Source organism: Hippichthys cyanospilos, chromosome 9, assembly GCF_059441005.1.
Source record: "Hippichthys cyanospilos isolate Australia breed blue-spotted pipefish chromosome 9, RoL_Hcya_1.0, whole genome shotgun sequence".
NCBI lineage: Eukaryota > Metazoa > Chordata > Actinopteri > Syngnathiformes > Syngnathidae > Hippichthys > Hippichthys cyanospilos.
Genome location: NC_142377.1, coordinates 20257731 through 20279656, shown reverse-complemented (window position 1 = coordinate 20279656; position 21926 = coordinate 20257731). Strand labels below are relative to the sequence as shown.

Here is a 21926-nt window from a genome sequence, read left to right as displayed (position 1 = left end):
AAACTCTGGGAATGCATGTTTGACCCATACTTCTCTGCTATTGAACAGATAAGTTGAACATTTTTGTTCATTTAAATTACGAAAACTTTGTTTGGAGGGGGGGGGGGCACTCAAACCATATTCCCATTTTTAGTGAACGCCACGGCACTCAAACTCATTTTTGGTTAACTTGTAAAATACATGTCACGTGTTCTTTGTTTGGTCTTGGTCTCGCAAAGACAACATTTATGTAGTACCTACATAGATTAGCTCATTCGTGTATTCAAAATCTAAGTAGGGTTTTGGTGAAGTGGCAGGAACCAACAACCCTTCACCTACTGGAGGAAAAGAAACCCATCAACAGAGAAGATAATTCAGTAAACACATGTTCTCCGTTAGGCCTTGGCCACCTGGGTGCTAAAAATATGAGCAGATTTTGCGCTCGGAGCATCCACGAGACCTTCTGCTCTTACCTGTTCATGCGCAGTGTTGATTGCATGGCTTCAACGCTATATATATGCAGAGTGAAGGGGGGTGATAACAGGACTGAAGGATTAAATTACCTGCACGACCACGAATAATGCAAGTGTTGCACATTTATATGCAAAAATGTGCACAAAAGTATCGACTCAAAGTCAAATATTGTACCAATGGAATGCATGAAGCATTTATTCGTCCCTGCTCAACGGTCATGCGTAGCAAACCTTCTGGGGGGGAAAAAAAAATCCCGAACGTTGAAGAAACGTACACAGCAAGCGCGTTATGACGTTTCAAATGGCGTTCCAGACGCAATAGCCGCCAAGAATACGATCCCATATGTGCAATACAATCCATATAAGCGGTAGTGGTGCACTGGTGACCCCTGCTGTTCAAAAAGAAAACAGCACTCCTTGCAAAAAAATTGAGAGTAAAGGGGGAAAGTGCAGGATAGTTTATTTAATTTCAAGTAACATTATATAAGTAAAACTTTAGTTATTAAAAGAAAAAAAAATGTCGAACATTTACAGAAAAGGAAACCGAAATAAAAGCGTGGCTCACATAACATCAGCATGAAATGATTTACATTAGTGTCTGGGCTCTTCTGGGCTACGGATGCTGAGTTTCTTGGTGGAGTTCTGGACCACCCAAGGATGAGTGAGAACCCCACGTATGGGGAGTCTGTGTGCAGGGTTGTGCTTCAGCAAAAGTGAAATCAAATCTTTGGCCAGTGCGCTGACGTTGGACTGCGATGGATACGAATACTCCACCTGCACCAAGAAAAGATGGCAAAAGACATAAGCCTCACACTCGTTCAATAATATATATTTTCAAATGTAACGTGACAACTGCCTCATCATTGAAGCCCGATGGCTGCGGTATACAGTATGTGTGAAGTGCACTTACCAATGGAATTCATTAGGGTTATGAATCCAAGAAAAAGTTGCTTATTTGAAATCCAAAACATGGTAGCAATACCAGAAGCCACGAGGAGCCTTGACTTTTTTTTGCTGGACTGTCGACCATTTTGCCACTTAGACTCACGAGGTGAGCCAAGATTGGTAGTTACTTGAGCAAGTATGGCGTCATTTGCAGTTGATAGGAAATGGCGAAATGGTCTCCCGAGATGGAAAAAAAATTGGGCAATTTTGTTTCACATTCTTCTTCAGTTCATCTTATGCAAAAGCAATATGAATCTGAATACTTCTGGTATTGCAGAGAAAATATTGCAACATTTTTTTTTTTTTATTACTTGGCCATTGAAATTTGACACTCAAATATTTGAATCAGTCTACATCAAATATATTTATATCAACTAGGCGCCAGTAGACGAGGTCTCACCCTAGATATTTTGCGATATGTGTCCTCGTGGGATTTGGTCTCAAATGGCGGTCTACCGACTAGGAACTCGTAGCAAAGTACACCAAGGCTCCACAGGTCCACCTTCTCGTCATGGGTCTTTCCTTCGATCATCTCAGGGGGCAAATAATCCAGTGTTCCGCATAAAGTCGACCTCCTGCACAAGAGAGTGGATAAGGGTGAGGTACCCATACCAATTTTGATACGCCCCTCGAGTGATACCAGTACGAAAACTTAAATCTTGAGTACTCACGATGAAGATATCATGTAAATGATACTGCTAACGGAGAAAAACATATTCTTTTACCATAACAAATTAATGGCAATTGATGATTTTTCTTTTCATAAACACAATAAAATTGATTTATACTGTATTTGTCAAGACAAAAAAATGTGTCATGAATAAAAGATGCATCCGTAATTTTGTGTAACGGCATGTCATATCTACATAGTGTTCATAACTTTGGTAGTGATGGCAAGGCCACTCCGTTCAGGTGGCGCAGGAAGGTACCTTGGTATCGTGACTTGACGGAAAGTACCGAATGCCAATACTGTCCTGATACCAAAACCTGGTGTTGGCACTTGCCCATCTCTAATTGCGGGAAAAAAAATACCCCAAAAAAAAAGACAAAGGAGCACCTGGACGAAGGCGTGTGAACGGACCAACCAAAGTCGGCAATCTTCAGCGCCCCATTGCCGCCCAGCAGAAGGTTCTCGGGCTTAATGTCCCTGTGGATCACTTTCCTCGAGTGGCAGTAGTCCAGAGCATCTGCCAGCTCCATTATATACTAGGGTGGCACAGAGGATCAAACCAGTACAATATGGAGAATGCCTTAACAACCCCCCCATTCCAAAATACTACCGTTGCACTGCGGTCTTCAGAGAAAAATCCACAGCGTTGCAGCTCACCAAAGAGCTCACCCTTGGGGGCGTACTCCAGAATGAGGTACACGCGGGACTCATCGTGGAAGTAGCCATAAAGGCGCAAGATGTTTGGGTGCCTGCAAAGTAGCATTTGACACACATGCAAACTTGAGACTGCAAGCAATGGTAACAAATGCAATCAGTTTTTCTGTGAAAATGTCTAACCCTAAGAAGAGGAAAATCTGTGATCCAGAAAGTAATTGTTAAAATGAAACTTCTTAAACTTCACTTTTAAGCCGTTGTATTGCTCCTCTCACAGATGACAAATGTTCATTTGCACTATTTGTAAACTTGTCGATCCATTTTTTTGCTTGTAAAATACCTAAGATGGGACTGAATCTCCACTTCTCGCCTCAGCTGGTGCTCCACACCTGCTTTCTCCAGCTGCTTTTTGAAAAGCACCTTCAGGGCCAGGATGAATTTGGTCTGGCGCTCTCTGGCCAGGTAGACATTGCCAAACTTGCCTTTTCCCAGAGGCCGGCCAATTTCAAAGCTGTCCAGACTCCACACCTTCCTGCTCCTTCCAAGGGGAAAACATCAGCCTCGACATGCAACAATAAATGGCAACAAATGGCATGTTAACGCAGAAAGACATACTTTGATGACTTTGAGTCTGCAGAGTCTTTCTTGGGCGGTTTATCTGATAAAAAAAAAGCATATATTTATTCATGAACACATCACCTAACAATTATGCAGTACGGTTTACATGAACATACTCTGTGGGATCTCTGGTTTTGGAGCTTCCTTTGCAGGTTTTGCAGATATTGCCATTGCTGGTTTCGTGGCTCCTGCAGCAGGTTTCGTCACCCCCAGTTGCACTTTGGGCTGGCTTCGCTGGACTGCAGACATGGGCTGCAGATTTACATTTGTGTTTGCCGGTTTGACGTTCTGATCAGCGGGTTGAGCAGACATGCCAGTACTGGGGAGGTGAGATCCAGACTTTGTGTGTCTTAGTGGCTGCACACAGCGTTGAGGCCCATTGGATACTGATAGAATGCGTTGTGGTTGCTTGGGTGGTGCAACTAAATGCTTAAAGGGCATATTTGACTGGTGGGAGACTGGTATACGCATCGGCCCATCTTCAGCGAGCTGAAATGAAAACACAATCATCAAAAAGAACAAAGATACTCATTTGTAATGCTTTGGAGGTGCAGTTTTTGTCACTGTTCATTCACCATGCCACTAGAAAATAATAATACTTCCCTTGTAGCCATTGTATTATATTTTTGGCCCGGTGATACAGTATATAATTCTCATTTCATTAAAACAACCATCCAAATTCTTCATCATTAGTTGGGCACAACTGTACCTTACAATTGGCTAGCTGGTTCTAATTGATGAGGTGTTAGCTGCCAGTTGACATCTGAACCTTTTTTGGACCATTTTCAGATGAAAATGGCTCAAATCGGATTTCCTGTTCTAATTTAAACGGCCGTTAATGTTAAAGTTTCTTTTTTGTGCCACTTACCTTCTCTACCGGCCTCTGAACCTTCGACCCGATTTGCAGTTCGAGTTTGGCAGGGATCTCCATGATCTGAGAAAAACAAATTTATTATAAAATGACAGGGTTAGTTTAGTTTAGTTTGCATGATTGCAACGTCGCCGTTTGGAAGAACCCCCATTTGGCATCTGAAATTAACGTTTATATCGCAACAATGGGAAGATTCAGGATACTGGCTTTCGCGAACACTAAACGCAATTATTTAAAAAATTAACTTGTACTCCAACTTACCCAAGCGTATGCAATTACACGGCCAGGCCGTGGATCCACGCCAGGAAAAAAAAATGCTCGACGCTAAGCAACGTTAACCTCTCGAACGTTACAATTGTTTCGCCGAAGCAGTCATAAGGGAGGAGGCAGCCACTGTTTTTAAAGAAAAAAAGGGTTAAGTAACCGCAACACAATTGATGTTTTTCTATAATAATAGAGATCGCAACGATGGCGATTCCGACGACAGGCCGTAGTTATCTGTTTAATTTCAAACATCCCTCGTTCAGGAACCTTTAAGCGTAAAACGATATTCTATTGGCTGAGGGAATGAGCTGCTCGCTCCCCCATTGGCTGACAACGGTTGGAATCGTGACGCCAGAAAAAAAGGGATCAGAGTTCAAGAAAGAAAATTTAACATGCAACTTTTAACCAGACCAACACGTTAAACGGATACAGTCACCTTAATATTATCACGAAGATATTTTTACATACGAGCTTCATATTATAAAAACATCCTAGTTAGTCTCAAATCTCGCGATACACTGTACCACGTGGTTTCAAACTAACGCTCTGTCCCAGTCGCGCATGCGCGACGCCGACATTACGCGGGCGACCGGGCGTTGCATCAAGTAATGGTTGCGCCCAAAGATATAATAGCGTTCTGTTATTTCTGTCGAAAACGACAATTGTCGCCGCTGCGGATCCCTTAGTATATTTTATAATCGAGGTGTAACCAGAAAAGGTTTGGAGGTTTATAAAGAGGGTTCTGAAAGACCCCTTGGGACACAGTGAGAGAGGCCGCCATGAAGCTGACGGACAATGTGCTGCGGAGCTTCAGGGTGGCGAAGGTTTTCCGGGAGAACACGGACAAAATCAACTGCTTCGACTTCAGCTCCAACGGAGAGTCGATCATATCGAGCAGCGACGACGATTCGCTCGTGTTGTACGACTGCCAAGAGGGCAAGTAAGTTAACCGGGATTGGAATTCCCATCCCGTCACCGCACTCAACGTTCTAGCTGTTTTGTTAGCCGACATGCTAACGCTAGTTAGCAACCACGGCCTGGGCTACTACGGCGTTTTTGCGGGTACCGTAGGAAAAAAAAATACAATGTAAAATCATTTTTAAAAAGTAGTGCGTGAGATCATTGTGATGGTTGTTTTCCTTCATGTGTCCTGGCAATGGCAGCAAAGTTTGTGAAAGAAAAGTGACTGGTAAATGTTTTCGCGACCATTGATCATTTCTGATTCTAAATTGTGTCACCAGACCCAAGAGGACCCTCTACAGTAAAAAGTATGGTGTTGATTTGATCAGGTACACACACGCAGCCAACACTGTGGTCTACAGTTCTAACAAAATCGATGGTATGTTGACGTAAGTTTGTTTTATTGTTATTATTAGTAGTAGTAGTATTACTATCGACAGCCAAATGTGTGAAGTATTTTGTTTGTTTGTATGTATATTTTACTTAGCCAGTAAAACATTTGACATTCTAGTGGGGGAAATACGTGTATTCTCACAAATGGCAGGCACTTCTCTTATACATGAAATATTACATGCATATTTCTGTAGTCTTCTTATTTTGGATTCATCAAATGTCCTAAGATTACTTTTTTACTTCCTATTAAAGTGTCCAAATACATTTTGAGCCCCTTTCTCAACATTTTTAGTTGTTTTCAGTTAAAACAATACATAAAATTGGCAAACATGGAGGCCTTTCATAGGTTACATTAATTATGAAGTGGGTTAGCGTGTGCATTTTGTTGTTATATAAATTCTCTTCATGGTTTTACTAGTATAAAAATGACATACATTTTAAATGGCGGTAACTCTTAGTTACAGTTTTAACATTTAAAGTTATTAATAAAGGCCAACATTTTAGGAAATGCTGTATATTTGATCCTACCACACCTTGACAGTTAATGTAAATGAGAGGATAGAATGTAAGTGTTTGTATGTGTCTCCAGGATGCTTGCCTTACGACTGCTCGCTCTGGTCTGAGGTAGTTGTTTGTACAGTTTTTGGGTCTGTGATTATGCCCCACACTGGAGCTAACTGTACAAATGACTGCCTTGCCCATGTCTGAGCGCACTCATCACCACTGCAGGGGTTTGTCCCTTAATTGTGTTATGTATGTTATATAATGATTGTCACCAATGTTTTTCCCATTGTGTTGTCCCCAAAGATACAATCAGATACTTGTCTCTTCATGACAATAAATACATCCGCTACTTCCCCGGGCACAGTAAAAGGTACTCGTCACCTTGCGTGTCCTTTTTATGTCTTATTTTTTTCTTTTGAAAGCATTGAAGTAATCCATTTGCCTTTTGTGTTCAGAGTGACCTCCCTTTCTATGTCTCCTGTGGATGACACCTTTATTTCCGGATCACTGGATAAAACTATAAGGTTATGGGATCTGCGCTCGCCTAACTGCCAGGTAAACCAGACATAATATGCATCTTTTTCCCCCTGCATTTATAAAACAGTTTCCAGGGGGCCGAAATGATTAATCGCATACCTCAATCAAATAGAAAAAAGGTCGAAGCTTAAACCCTCTGCATTGAATCTCAGCAGATAATATTTTCGCACTGAAAAATGTATAATGATGCAACACATGTAATGTGAAGTCAAACTTGTTGTCACGCACAGGGCCTCATGCATCTCCAGGGGAAGCCGGTGTGCTCGTTCGATCCGGAGGGTCTCATCTTCGCAGCGGGCATCAATTCAGAAATGGTCAAGCTTTATGATCTGCGGTCGTTTGACAAGGTGAGCCCACGCCGATGCGCCAATGTCGAGCAGCGTCATATCCGTCCTTCCCCTCGTTTCGCAGGGTCCCTTCGCAACCTTCAAGCTGCAGTACGACAGGACGTGCGAGTGGACGGGACTCAAGTTCAGCAATGACGGCAAACTCATCCTCCTCTCCACCAACGGCGGCGCCCTTCGCATCCTAGATGCTTTTAAAGGGGCCGTGCTGCATTCCTTTGGGGTGAGTCATTATTACAGGCGCTTCGGAAAAAATCAAGCTTTTAAACTTAAGTTTAACTATTTCAATTGTTTTTCTTCGTGTTTAAGTGCTAATGCGTTTCTGTACCTGCAGGGATACAACAACAACAAAGGTGTCACACTGGAGGCCTCATTCACGCCCGATTCTCAGTTTGTCGTCATCGGTAAGTCAAATGCGGAAAACCTGAAAATTGGCACATGTATTAGGCTGGCTGGGTTTCAATTTGCGATTATTTGCATCTTAGGCTCAGAGGATGGCAAGATCCATGTATGGAACGCCGAGAGCGGAATGAAGGTGGCCGTGTTGGATGGCAAGCACACGGGACCTATCACGTGCCTCCAGTTCAACCCCAAATTCATGACGTTCGCCAGCGCCTGCTCCAACATGGTAAGCGAAAACCACGCCTGTTCGCGGAACAAAAGCCGCACAATGCAGAAGCGACACTAGGTTTTTTGTTCTCAACAGACTGGAGGGACAGCCATGAAGTGTAGTTTTCTGCTTCGGGGCATAATTTATGACATTGTGGAAACGTTCGCAAAATATACACGCACCAAAGTTTCTCTAAATTATGCGTGCTTGTCTTTTCAGGCGTTCTGGCTTCCCACCATTGATGACTGAAGTGCAAAATGGTGGCCAGCAGGGGGAGGCACCTCCTCTTGTCTTGTGATACAATAAATTGTAAATATGTTGTGTGCAGAAGTAGAGTATGTGTCCATCGGTGTTGTTTTTATATGAATATTTTTTATTATACATTAAAAAAACTTTACGTGGGAACTTCAATGTGTTTGTATTTTCTTTTTAAAGTATTAACAATTTTGATTAATATTTGGGAGAACAAACTCTTATGTTGGATGGTATGTCGAAGAGTTTATTGTATTGTCTCAATCGTTTTGTGCTTTAGTGCAAGTCAAATATCCCTAAAGAAGTACTCTCACAGTAACTTTCCAAAGGGTCCATATTTTACTGAAATATCCTTAAACCTCCCATTTAAATTAAAATCAATCATCAATGGGTATTGCAAACGTCAATAGCTTAGTAGCATAATGGCTTAACATCTTACGATAAACATCAATAAGTAATCATTCCCACAGCTATACTTAATGAAACAAACCTGTAGCTGTTCTTTTTGTAACCCTAAAAAGCAGAATTACATTCAATAATTTTTCAACAAAACAAAGCGGCTGTACAAAACCACAATATTTTCTGTCGACCACAAAACGACCCTGCGATGTAAATGGTTTAACTGTTCATTACAGACTAAAGAATTCTAAGAAAAGTAAATTATAATAAAGTATTTCCTGGGAAAGTATATAACATCCATTTCCTGCCGCTTCACTAGGGTTGCTGGCTTGCTGGAGTGTGTGTGTATGTGTGTGTGTATATATATATATATATATATATATATATATATATATATATATATATATATATATATATATATATATATATATATATATATATATATATATATATATATATAAGGTTAATCTCAGGTTATGAAAAGAAGTGTGACATCAATGACAATTATTATTATTACGAGTAATTGTTAATGTTTAGCTTTCTTTTCTGTCCGAGTTTAACATTTTCGAGGGTATTCGAACGCACCATAAATCTCCTCACGTGAGCAGCGAACATGTGCAGTATGGTACCATGACAGCGAAACTGACGAGTGGTTTCTTAGCGTCCGTAATCAGCGACTGAATATGGTTCTTTAATGGCGGCGCGTTGGTAGAGTCTTGGTGTGATGGCAATAATTTGGGTTAAAGATGTTGTGAGGACGAGTCACACTATTCAGAATGCAAACACAGTTCCGAGGAAACACTTCAAATTAAAAGCTAGGTAAGGCTATTATGTCAATTGGGTTATTTATTTTGAAGTTGATCGCGCTGGTGGGGTGTTACGTTATTGTTTATATCGGTGGCCATCAAATAGATATAAACGCAGGAATAGAAAATAGGAAAAACTCCTCGCATTCTTTTTAAGTATTCGCACTACTGAAGGGCTCGTTTCTCCCAATTTTGCCGAAATCCTCGCAGGATCTCTCGTCACGACTACTCTTTCTCCGACAGCACTCTTCAATTGCCTTCTCGAGAATGCACACACTTGTTTTCACCAAGCAATTCACGAACCATTAGCAGCATCATGCTCCATGAACCATGGTGATTGTTCAGTACGGGTCATGGATTAAGCCCAACAAAATTAACCCTTAATTACCTAACCCTAACCCTTCCGGTCTTCAACAAAAAATAATTTCAGACTTGAGTGGGGCCCTAATTAATACATATATATGGATATAGATATACAGGTAAATGTATCTCAGCAGGTTTGTGACCACATGTACGTCACCTGCTCCTCCACTGGTGGTGTTGGGTGCTTGTTGCTTTTTTCACAGGTCAGCACCAGGGCTGGACTGTCAGTGGAAGCTAAATTTGGTCATCAGGGTGGGTGATCATGTTCTCTATCTGTGTGCACACGATACTGTCCCAGTTATTTGAGCAAGGTCCTATCTCGCACACCCATAAGGTCCCTGATGCCTCTTAGACCTCTACACAACTGTACTCTGACCTTTTCAACTTGACAGAGAAAATCGGAGACTGTTGGGGTTTTTTTGTTTCGTTTTAAGTTTTCTCGTGACCCGAGTGACAATTTCTCGGGGCCTTCTAGGAGGACAACCCTGCTGCCCGCTTGCTGCTGCTTGAGCCGCCATGTTTCTCGCCTTAGTGGTGACACCAGAGCTGAGGGAGTTACTGGCCCGGGCGAGAGGGGGAGCGGTGCGCCTCATTAAAGTGCGCATACAAGACGGTGAGTGACTCCATAACAATCTACCACTAGAGTGACTGGATAACGTTATGTGTTATTTGTGTTTCACTGGCTTTGCTGCAGGTGGTTGACAACAATGGTTGTGTTGTGTATTTTTGTCATTTTTTTGTCCTCCTCTTGGAATCTCATCAGTAACCAATTTGTGCATAAATTGTTTGAATTTAGGGGCCCACAACCAACAAATGTCACAAAGTAATTAAAAAAATAAGACCCTAACACCTATTTAACGGATGTACATGACAATACATGTAACAATAGGACACTCACCCCAACTGGAGCATAAATTTAGCCATTTTGTTTCGTAGCAGCCATGTAAGCAGATTCGAGGGCCTGCAGTCTGTTCATTTTGGGTATTTATTATTTAAAAAAAAAAAAAAGGTCTCAAACACTCATGCCCGAAATTCAACAGGAACTCTGCTATATTGGTCTTTAGTAACCATTGTGGACAGATTTCAAGGCATCTAGAATCAGGAATCTGGTCCTCTCATAAATTCACTGTACCAGGAAAGAGAGTGCCACTTTAATCTTGGAATTTCTTCCTGTTATATAATCTTCAAATAAATGAATCACTTTTTGAATAAAAGATCATTAGCTTTGAGTCATTTAGTCGATTAAAGAAACTTACGAGCGGAGAATATGAGCAAAAAAATTAAGAACAACCGTTCCTTTGATTTTGTGTGACATTTAAAACATCTGGTGATGCCTTTCATTGAATGGCTTTTCACCTGTCATTTTCATTCAGTCGTTTCACCAGGATTCAGATAATAGCCATATAATGATAAAACAAAACAGATTCCATGAGCTAATTTCCATGGTGCCTTGATTACATCAGGGTTATAATGTTGGTCAAAACACGGAATTTGTTTTCGGTGGGATGAAAGGCAGACTTTATCCGCCGTAAACGTTTTGGAGGCAGAAAGGGGGGAAAAGATATCAAGACAACCGCTGAACTATTAAGTAAGAAAAGGGGCAAGCGAGGTCAGTGTTTTCTAGGTACGTTCATGTGGTGTGCGCATCTGACTCTTGTGTCACATCACTCATGACTTGTTTTTGTATCCAGACCCTTTTTAACATCAGTGACATCACACATGCGCTTCATATTTAATTTGGTTTGGTCATGTGAACCTATTTCTCCCCGGTAGCATGCAGTCACTTGAGTACTTTTTTATCACTGACTCATTATTGACCCTTGTGCAATCCAAAGCAGGGATAGGGGCATCAAGGGCCCAACAAACATTGGGATACTTATGATGCCAAAAGCTAGCATGCTAACATTAAGTCTGGTCAAAACTTGAACCTTCTCGAACGTTTCATGCTTTAAGGGTTGTGCTATGATGGTTAAGCCAAGAGACGATGTTAACATGCTAGCAGCTGGTATGCTAATATAGCAAGAAGTGCTATGTCAGATCACTACGTGTGTATCGTCATGCCCTGCAGTCAGGTACACAATGGTAAAATGCTAACTCTTTGTATGCTAACAAAGCATATGTATAGCAGGATAGCAATGTAAAGGCAAAAAGTCAAACAGGTCTCAAGAGTCATAATTTCCTGGCATCACAATTTGTTTTTAAAGCAGAGAATTGATGCGTACATGTTTACTGTTGACTTATTGACAAATAAAACAATTATAACGGATGAAAAAAGGCAGTAAAGAATCCCGCCTTTGTAGTCAGGAACTATTACGTATAAGAAGTGAGAAACTAGTAACAGCAAATTTCCACGGACAAAACGAGCGCCATTATCTTTGTAAAGTCATCATTTTGAGCCGTGTCTCGTTCTGGTATTACTAATGTTTTCGACTTTCAACATTTATCCTCGCACAACAAAGGCAAGGAAGGCTAGGAGGTGGAAAATATGCAGAATTGGAATGCGTTGCCCCTCAGAATAGCAACTGTTTGCAAGAGACAAGTCAGCAAAGCTTAGCACTAGCAAAACCCTGCAAGAACACCTAGCTTTTAGCGCTATTAGAGCTACATGATGAAGGCAGACATTTTATACTATATGGCGCTAAAAGCACCAAGGCTGATGTTCACCCATTCATACGTCATACTGCTCCTTACACAGAAAATAGTTGACATACTACATTAAAATGCAGCTTGATGCGGTAAAAAGCTACGTAGGTCACTACACAGATAGACAGACAAACAGGGAAAGACACACCAGGACATATAGGCAAGAGAGCTGGATGAATGCACATATGGACTGACAGACAGGAAGACAGATTAACAGACTGACAGACAGACAGAGGCAGTTGGACCGGGCCAGCATATGGTGACATATGAACAGATGGTTGGATGGATGGAGAGGGGCAGACAAACAGATTAGATAGCTAGCGAATAGATAGCTGGATAGAAAATGGCTAACTAACGTTTACCACTAAATAGCAAAGTGACATTCACTCACACAGCTACATAACTTATTGATGGATATAAAAAGCGACATTGGCTTTTTCGGTAGCTGGGAGATATTCATGTGTAATGGTGATGCTAAACAGAAAGCAACTCTGGGTTTGCTAGCTAAAATTGATAAGAGTGATCAATACAACAACCGATCGATATCTGACATGTTGTGCTAAAATGCATATCATTTTTAGCTTAGTTAGGTTATATAACTAGCGAGGAGTTAACCTGAGTAACATTGACAATCATATTTCGCAATAAACAAAACAGCACACTGCATAGCTATTGAGCAAATAGATTTAGAAAATACTGTTTCGAAAATGGCCGACACGCTTTTCTAAAACAACAAAACATCAATTCCCACATTTAACTAGTTCATTTATTGATAGAAAGTGACGATACTAAAAGGCAAAAAGACAGTAGACAGAATAGTGTAGTAAATAAATAACGGTTGAATAGAATGGAGTGGAGGATGCTTAACGTAACGTCATCTTGTTGGCATGTCTTGTAACACCAAGTGAGGTATGCGATGTGCCCCTGGTGTGACTTTCAGAGCAGCTGGTGCTGGGGGCCTACAGAGAACCAGAGCAGAGCTGGGACCAGGACTATGACCACTTCCTTCTACCTGTGCTGGACCGGCAGGAGCCCTGCTATGTGCTCTACCGACTCGACTCCCACAATGCACTGGGCTTCGAGTGGCTGTTCCTCTCCTGGTCACCTGATCAGTCTTCTGTATGTCTCACCGGTCATCTCATTTATGCTTTCCGTGGAATTTGGGGGATAGGGAGACCATAGTGTTAGGGTAATAGACACACCTCACATTGTGTTTTCCAGAAAATAGTCTCACTGTGCACAGTCAGCCTGCGTGCATGCAAATAATTTTCCAAACCAATCGTGAATGGTGGATGTTCAAGAAAAGTCATGTTTTCTAGGAAAAAGTTGCCTGTTATTTGATAAAAACTCAAAAGAAAAACTTATATTTCTAGATTGTGATACAAAGCTTGCATTTTTAGAAAAAATATATTTTCAAGACGTATAAAAAAGTTGTGTTAGAAGAAAAAAGACTTAGTTATTGGCTATACATTCACCCAATTTAGAATTTTTTTTAAATCAGATTTTTTTTATGTAGTTTTCCAAAACAAATGTGACTTACAATGTGAACGGATTGCATGTGTTGTAAAGTTGTATAATTTGGAGGGAAAAAACTAATTTCAAAAACAATTTTAGGAAAACATAATGCAGACACCATTTTACGTACTTTATCAAGTCCATTTTTTTTTTTTTTTTAAATGATTGAGTTGTCTTTATAAAACCCAACCAGGAAGCAAAACGCCTCGTTTGCAGAGACCGCACCTCTTACCGTGTGTCTGCCTCGCCGCCTCCATGACGTCGTTCAATGTTCATCCTTACGAGGCTTGCGGCGAATGGAGATGATTCCAATAGCTAGAATAGTGGGTAAAAAATTTTTACAGTAAAACATTGTAGATAATAAATGTTGCTGTTTACTAGGCCGACTCGGTGCAAATTCTTTTTTCCTCAATTCTGGAACCGAAATGAAACTAAAAGATGTGGTAAAGATCGGTGTGTATTTACCCTTGCACAGGCGGTACAAGGGCAGTGTAGGGAAGGTACGAATCGCTTCTGTCGTCATGAAATTTCTCCAAATTATATTTATCTGCTTGGGCAGGACTGATGTGAGAGCGCAGAATAAGCAAATAATTCTTACAAATGCATCAATGAGGTAAAATACCACTTTTGGGGGTGTATAGGGTGAGAAAACAAAATTGGAACATGGTTAAAAGCGATAGAAAGTTGACTTTTCTTGTTACAGCACTTTTAAAAACCTGTAATTTAGAGTCCCTGTTTGTGTTTTGGTTGTAGGTCAAAGACAAAATGCTGTACGCTGCCACCCGTGCCACAGTCAAGAAGGAGTTTGGCGGTGGCCATGTGAAGTATGAGATGTTTGGCACTTTGGAGGTCAGAGGGAGTTTGGTTGGCAGTGGGCAACAGCGGCGCGGGTTTAAAAGAGGCTCTACGCTCTACTCTATCTATTTTCCGGCGCAGGAGGACGTCTGCCTGTCGGGCTACCAGCATCATGTGTTGTCGTGCTCCGGTCCTGCCCCGCTCACGCTGGCTGAGCAGGAACTGCAGAGGATCAAGCTCACTGAGGTGAGATGTCCAAATGTTCCCCCACTTTTTGCCTACATTTATGTATTCCAATGATTTTTTTTTCTCCCCCATAACGCCTATTTGATGATAAAAAGAAAACGGCTATGTCACCATGCAAGGACATTTGTTAAACATGTAAAAACTAAATATAACATGCATTTGGTAAGCCATGCACAAATTTTAGGCTTGTGCATGTTCTTACACTTTTGAGACGGAAATGGTAGATTAAAAACTAGAAATATTTTCAACACCAATTTCATGCAAAAAAAGTTTTCGTGAAATGAATAAGGTCATTTCAAGAAAAAAATGATTTTATTCCACTTGCTTTTCCCCTTGAAAATGTCCCAACTTTCATTTTCCCAACGATATATCATATTTATTTAATCAGATTTGTGACTTTTCACTCATTTCAGTATGGCTTGAAACATTTGTTCTTATAAGTATTTACATGTACTGTACATCATGCTGCGCTGTTTGAGTTTGGTCTTTTACAAATTCTAATAAAACTCCTAAAGCTTCATCAGGGGCTTATGTGCCGGGGTGAATATTTTTGCAAGGTACCGTATGAATGTGTCTTGAGTGTATCTTTTTGACCGCTAACCCGCAATTGTGATTTGCTTTCACAGGGCAGAGTCAAACAGGTATGTGTTTATCAGGCCTGATCCAGGGGACCTTCTGCACTGCATTTCACTTAATGGGCAGCTCAAGCATCTAATATCAAAATTATATCGATGTCCCACCAGGTACTTGTCATTGCATACACGCAGTTGGTAAATTTCTTTCTAAGTTACCTATCGGTTTTGGACCATTAAGTTATGTTCTGAAGGACCGACGATGTGCTATGTTCTTGGTGAGGTCTATGGAAGTATATACAGTATACTGTACTGTAAAAAATGAGATGCATGTTTGTTGCCCCCTACAGGTGACAGCAGAGAACAGCGTGGATAGTAAGCAGCAAACCCTTCAAGGCCTGGCGTTCCCTTTGCAGGAGACGGCCAGACGAGCTCTCCAGCAACTAGGCCAGAAGCAGATCAACTACATTCAGCTGGTCAGCGCCCCCTCCGCCTCTTCCCCGCTTACAACACCGAAACAATTGAATTATTGACCGCCCCCACTCCCTCAGAGACTGGATGTGGAGCGGGAGACCATTGAGCTGGTTCATTGCCACCAGACGGAGACACGAGACTTGCCTTGCAGGGTTCCCAAAGACACGCCGAGATATCACTTCTTTCTCTACAAACACTCCCATGAAGGCGACTACCTCGAATCCATCGGTACGCCATTGTTGACTTCCGAGCTCCATTTGTATTGGGATGGAATGTCTCCACGCGTGACCCCCCCCCCCCCCGACAACAGGCTTATATTTAGCAGCAGAAGTCAGACGAGATCGGACGACGACTAAAATAGGCCAGACGGATGAGACAATCTCGCAGTAATTTCATTTCGGAGAAACACGTTTCTATATAAACCACAAGCGGCAAGGCAGAAAAAGTAGTTAGCGTGTCTCCATCACAGTTCTGAGGATCTGGGTTGAAAACCTGGCTCTGGTGTTGACTGAAGAGTTGTAATCGTCTATAGCTGTGAATGGCAGTTTGTCTGTACTGCATGTGCCCTGCGATTGACCTACAAGCAGTCCTGTTGTACCTTGCTTCTTTAGCCCAAAGTCAGAGATGGATTCCATCTTATCCATGACCCTTTTGACGACAATAGCGCTGTACAAAATGAAAGGCTGTAAACCACTCGTGTCTTCTCCGAATTTATTGTGGGACACCCTTTAGGGGAATCAGAAGATCTAAATCAATGCACAGTACTACAAAGGGTACCCTGTATCCACCGCATCATGCTGGCTTGTGGCATCATGTGTCACTTAGCATTTAAAAGCAGAGAAAATGCAAACATCGCAAAAGAACCTGGGCGAGCTCACTGCTCAGTCACAGGGCGCAAATACTGTCACATCCACGGAAAATTTGGAGTTTTTAATAACTGCAAAATGCATCAGTACTAATGTGTGTGCATATGTGTGCATGTGTGTATGTGTGTGTGTGATGGGACGTGACACAAATCTCACATGACAAGATGTCTCATGGGATTGCGTCCGGGAGGAGGAGATAAGACGAGATTTTCGCCATGTAAAATACTGCCTCATAAATTTTCCATTTTTCAAATCGTACTTTTTACTGAGCAGACTAAGAGTAAAACAAATGCTTTTGTGTACAAATGCAAATAGAAAAGAAAAGCCAGGCTCATTCAGCCACAGCTGACATTGTTCCTAATACTGAATAATTTAGAAAAATGCATACAGCTCCTGTTAGCTGCAGGGTGTGTTTGTGTTTTCTCCCGTGTACTCTATTACCTTAAAACAGTCAAACGAAAAAAGATCTCGTGCTGTGCTGGTGGAAACCTAATTGTGCCAGATCTTCCCCTTTAAAAGAAATGCCAATGGAATATAGTCTCGATACGGTTATAGGTTCTGCAGATTCAGGTCATTTTGTGGAGAAAAATGGTGAAGAAACTGCTGCACACAAACAGAATAAGGTGGCAATGGAAGTAAAGTGTAAATGCACATAGATCTGGATTCAAAACACTTTTTATTCCCCCATACATATTTTTTTTAAGTATTTCTAAAACCAGTTTGACCTTGTTTTCACTTGCAGGGTCTCCTATTAAATACTTTTGAACGGCGCAAGAGATACCTGCAGTTTTTTGAGTGGTCGTTCCAATTAAACGTCTGTCATCCTGTTTGTAGTGTTCATCTACTCCATGCCTGGATACAGCTGCAGCATCAAGGAGCGAATGCTCTACTCCAGCTGCAAAAGTCGACTCCTGGACGAGGTGGAGAGAGATTACCATCTGCAGATTGCCAAAAAGGTGAAAATTAATCAAGCAGCTGCAGTTTAAAAAAAAAGAAAAAATGCTTTTGAGCACACTGAGGTCATGTGCTCCAGATTCTCCTTTTCTAGGAAACGGACACTCTAAGAAACATTACATGCTTTGTGTTTTTGCGGAGGATTTAATAGGCTCATAAAATCAGGCGAACTCAAGCATGGCGAATGCTTTATGATATTTATCTCCTGCTTTTCAGCTGGAAATCGATGACGGGGATGAGTTAACAGAGCAGTTTCTGTACGAAGAGGTCCATCCCAAGCAGCACGCCTTCAAGCAGGCTTTTGCCAAGCCGCGCGGCCCCGCTGGCAAGAGGGGACACAAGCGGCTCATTAGGGGCCCCGGTGAGGCCGTGCAGGACGGCTAGAGGCGGACGAAACGTCTTGCCGAGGTGTCGCTCGGGTACTTGCACCTTGTTAAATCGCACTGACGCCTCGTCAGGCCCACCACAAAGAGCTTGCTGTCCGGTTCCTAGTGAGCGCAGGGGACATTTAGGATTTATAGGAGGGTCTCTGTCTATGCAAAGTTCAAAATAATATGATAAGAAATATCCAATCAAATCAAATGTTTATTTTATAGCCCCGAATCCACCGTCTCAAAGGGAACGCCGCGCATTCAAATGTGTTGCTCCGTAAGAAAAAGTCATAAAAAATAATTTTACATAGTCATTGTCGTCAATATTACGTACCTGTGATTCATCAAACAAATAAAGAAAAAAATCCAGATTGTTGAAGTGGAAGTAATGAAGTGCGATGAAGCCCAACCCCCCAGACCTGAATTCAATAGAGAACTTGTAGAGTGCCATCCCAAACCACCCTCGACATAAATCCAAGAGATAGCTAAATGCGCAGTTTCATTTGAAAATGTCTACACTTTCTGTAAGACATTTGATATTTGTATCATGATTTCATTTCAAACGGAACATGAATGCAAATAAAAACCTATTTTAATTATTAGGACCTAGACTCACTACAACCAACTGCTATAATTCTGAACTCAACCATACGTGCAAGCTCGGACGGAAGTGATAATGTGAAGCCATTCTTTTCTTTTTTTTTTTTAATGTTCTGTTGAACTTTGTCAGAATAGCTGATTTGTTTACAATATGTTAGACTTGCACAATAAATCTGTGGTGGCGTTTTTAACCCATTTTTTTTTTGTACCGGCGATGTTTGGAATAAATCGAATGAAAATGAAATTCCAAATAAAAATGTTTTTACTGTGTTAAGGTTGTTTTGACTCAGCATGCAGCTGTTTTATCTTAAACTCACAGCATTAAATTCAGAGGACCTTTTGGAAAACCACAGTGGCAATTAGTCATGCTAATAAAGCAAATTTGCATAAAAAAATCCACTCTGCAGGGCTGCAGCCTGAGCCCAAGGTACAAACGCGAACTTCAAACTGTTACGAGCTCAACGACAGCAGTATCAGCGGCGATGGATTCCATTCATAATCTCCCACATTCTTCTCAAGTACTACTGATAAGAAATGACTTGAATAATAGCTGCTACTACATTGGATTGGAGAGGAGTTCCCAGAAGCACCAGAAAATGATAAAAAGAAAATAAAAATGATTAAAAGTGTCCTATCAGCCAGTCATGAGCAATAAAGACACCTTATTGGCACCATTTATGACCCTTTATATATATATAAATAAAACTGTATATTTATATATCTTTATTTTTGCATACAGTGCCAGTTAGGAGTGGGCAAGTATCAAAACCAAAATATGTTTATCGGATGGATACCTGGCTTTATTTGACCCCAAATTCCATTGATTTGAGAAGAATAATGTTGACCAGACATAATGAGTCATGCGCGCGCAAGGATAGTCTGCTTGCGTAAATCTTTGGTTCCTTTATAGCCTGTCAAAAGCGACAATAATTTCCTTGGAACTGGTTATCTGCATGATCATCATCAAAAGCAGACATTTTGAAAAAAACAGTACAAGACATTCATCAACATTGTCTAGCGCCAAAAAATTGTCAGAGATAAACAACTTAACACTGTAAAAATAGTTCTTGTTAAAAGCAACTCAATTATGTGTCAAAAAATGACCGACCCAATTTTAAATCGATTTGATACACCACTTTTTTTGGGCATGAAACAACCCCAGAAATGGGTCATTTTGAAGCAGACAATCTAAAAAAAACAAAAATTGGGGTTCTGTGAATAAAACAACCCAGAAACTTGGTTCAAATACGCTCAAACGTGGATCAGCCCTTTTTTCGCCCATAATAAGGTTATTTTTTTTACCCAACTGTTTTAGAGCATACCAATATACATATATATACATATACAACTAAAAACTATCCATTCGTCTTTATTAGTATCCATTCATTCCTGCAACTTCTTACAAGGTGACTTGTGAAACGTGTCTTTGCATGTCAAAATGTCAGGATTATACTGCCCCCAAATGGCCACGGTGCGCATAACAGGAGGATCAGCTCAATGACTATTGAATTCAAGTAAAAACTGTACAATTCTTTGCGTTTGATTTCATTTTTACTTCTACAGGCTTTTATAAATTACCATTTCCAAAAACATGTTACAAACATTTGAGTGTGTGTGTGTGTGTTTTTATTAAACTAAATGAAATTTACATTCCTTTCAATGGGATATAATGATGATTTGATATACCAGCATGGTCAAGGAATGAATTAGATTTGTAGCTCAAGACATGACTGTAGATTTAGGTTGTGTATTTGTGCTGAATATGGCATAACCTTAACTTAGTGTTTGTCTGTCTGATTTTGAGATTGACTGTACCATTCAAGAAAAATGATTTTTGAATGTTTATATCGGTGAATTTCAAAAGTATACATTTTCAAACACATACATGGTTTTGCAACATTCGTATCGGGGAGGCCATCAAAATGTGAGCGTCACAAGTCAATTTATTGTTGCGTACCGCACACAGACATTTATAAAAGCATAGCCATAAAGGTGTCAACCGCCGCCCCCACCCCACCCCCACCTAGCGAGCATCCACCAATAGCCTCATTTACCCTCGAAGATACCTGGTAAGCGCCCATTCTCCTCTGTGTAAATCATTGCCCCGCTTCCCTGTTAGATCTTCCAGACGGATAAACTTCAATGTTCCTAGAATCTGCTCTTTTGCATTCTGAACGTGTAAAAAAAAAAAAAAAATGACAGCTCATATCGCGAAGCCAGCTGGGAGCAGGTTCAATAACAAGACCATCTCAAGCGCTGGGAAAACCCTGCCAGAAAAAGTGCCTCTAGGGAAGGAGAATTCCTCGGAACGGACCGTATCACATGCGTGCATGTACATCATCGGGCTAAGCACATTTATGAGGTCAGCTTGACCCGCGCTTCTGTAAACTCCAATTTATTTACTTTACACGCACTCCAGACTGATTTACATAACACAAATGTTTTGGGAACTTTTTTTTTTTTTTTTTCAAGTATTCTTACACTAGAAAACATATTTGCTTAACTGCATCCGGACAGACAAAGTCCACATGCATTCTGAGAACACGGCTCGCTTCAGGATTTCTAGGAAAGGCTTCCCATTGAGCGGTACTGTATCGGCGCACTCCTTTGCAAATGGCAATGATTAAGACTTTTAAATAGTTGCATGTGTTGGTGTGAAGCCAATCCCACTTGCGTGTGAGTGGGAATATTTGGAAAAGTTGCGTTACAAGGAGAATGTTTCCCAGGAAGGCCTTTAGGAAAAATGCATGTGTACTGTTGTTGCTAAACTGAAAAGCAGTCAATAAGATTTTCAGTTGGTGTTCACAACGATGCCAAATCAAAATAGGAAGATTAACCTTTGATTTGTCGGATTTTTTTTTTTACATATTAGTTAACATTGTCATGATAGAACTTGTTCAACATTTTACTATTCTGATCAAACCATTTTAAGAAAATAAGGGCGTACTGTATTTTTGTTGTGGCAATATTTAGTTTCAAATTTGCCCTCTAGTTTAAAAATCAGTGACAATAATAATACAATAACAACAACAACAATAATAATAATGATATTGTATAGTTATCAAAATATAAATAAATAAATAATAGTACATACAATTAAGATTAAGAAGAGAACCTGGCACAGTTATCAGCTTCAGAGTAAAACAGTCGCTGTCATAAAAATTTTACTATCTGTTGAACAGGCAATCTTTAAAGGAGAGGCCAACCCCAAAATTGCCCAACATGTCATGGTGACAACATGAATGAAG

The 21926-nt window shown here is 40.8% G+C and overlaps 3 protein-coding genes and 1 long non-coding RNA gene across 7 annotated transcripts in view; 2 read left to right on the top strand and 2 right to left on the bottom strand.

Annotated features, from left to right (window-relative positions):
• Positions 1–901: 901 nt before the first annotated feature.
• On the bottom strand, positions 902–4709 carry aurka (aurora kinase A). Of its 2 annotated transcripts, none has more exons than XM_088423703.1 (9): positions 4472–4709; positions 4208–4273; positions 3456–3828; positions 3337–3379; positions 3062–3259; positions 2678–2816; positions 2455–2603; positions 1798–1972; positions 902–1226 (listed from the first exon to the last, which is right to left on the bottom strand). In XM_088423703.1, exons 2-9 carry the CDS (start codon positions 4268–4270, stop codon positions 1044–1046), a joined length of 1323 nt encoding a protein of 440 aa, XP_088279829.1. In that variant the 5' UTR covers positions 4271–4273; positions 4472–4709; the 3' UTR covers positions 902–1043. The 2 variants fall into 2 exon arrangements, with proteins under 2 accessions (XP_088279829.1, XP_088279830.1); XM_088423704.1 differs by having other exon boundaries at positions 3062–3253.
• Positions 4710–5043: 334 nt separating this feature from the next.
• wdr82 (WD repeat domain 82) lies at positions 5044–8233 on the top strand. Its single transcript, XM_088422521.1, has 9 exons — positions 5044–5414; positions 5716–5813; positions 6635–6701; positions 6787–6886; positions 7099–7215; positions 7280–7435; positions 7547–7616; positions 7698–7840; positions 8042–8233. The coding sequence occupies exons 1-9, from the start codon at positions 5254–5256 to the stop codon at positions 8069–8071; spliced, it is 942 nt and encodes a 313-aa protein (XP_088278647.1). The 5' UTR covers positions 5044–5253; the 3' UTR covers positions 8072–8233.
• An 863-nt stretch (positions 8234–9096) lies between these two features.
• Positions 9097–18948, top strand: twf2 (twinfilin actin binding protein 2). Of its 2 annotated transcripts, XM_088422519.1 has the most exons (11): positions 9097–9292; positions 9846–9894; positions 10118–10255; positions 13226–13404; positions 14554–14649; positions 14737–14841; positions 15468–15482; positions 15764–15889; positions 15965–16115; positions 17588–17709; positions 17924–18948. In XM_088422519.1, the coding sequence occupies exons 3-11, from the start codon at positions 10159–10161 to the stop codon at positions 18089–18091; spliced, it is 1059 nt and encodes a 352-aa protein (XP_088278645.1). In that variant the 5' UTR covers positions 9097–9292; positions 9846–9894; positions 10118–10158; the 3' UTR covers positions 18092–18948. The 2 variants fall into 2 exon arrangements, with proteins under 2 accessions (XP_088278645.1, XP_088278644.1); XM_088422518.1 differs by lacking the exon at positions 9846–9894.
• LOC148419385 (uncharacterized) overlaps positions 12897–21926 on the bottom strand; it is a 12818-nt gene continuing 3788 nt past the window's right edge. The window contains exons 2-4 of one of the 2 annotated variants that reach the window (XR_015866523.1): positions 17535–17691; positions 14033–14115; positions 12897–13432 (exon numbers count right to left, since the gene is read on the bottom strand). This is a non-coding gene — a long non-coding RNA (uncharacterized LOC148419385). Of the gene's footprint in view, positions 14116–17534; positions 17692–21926 lie in introns of both variants that reach the window. The other variant, XR_015866522.1, reaches the window with a different exon arrangement.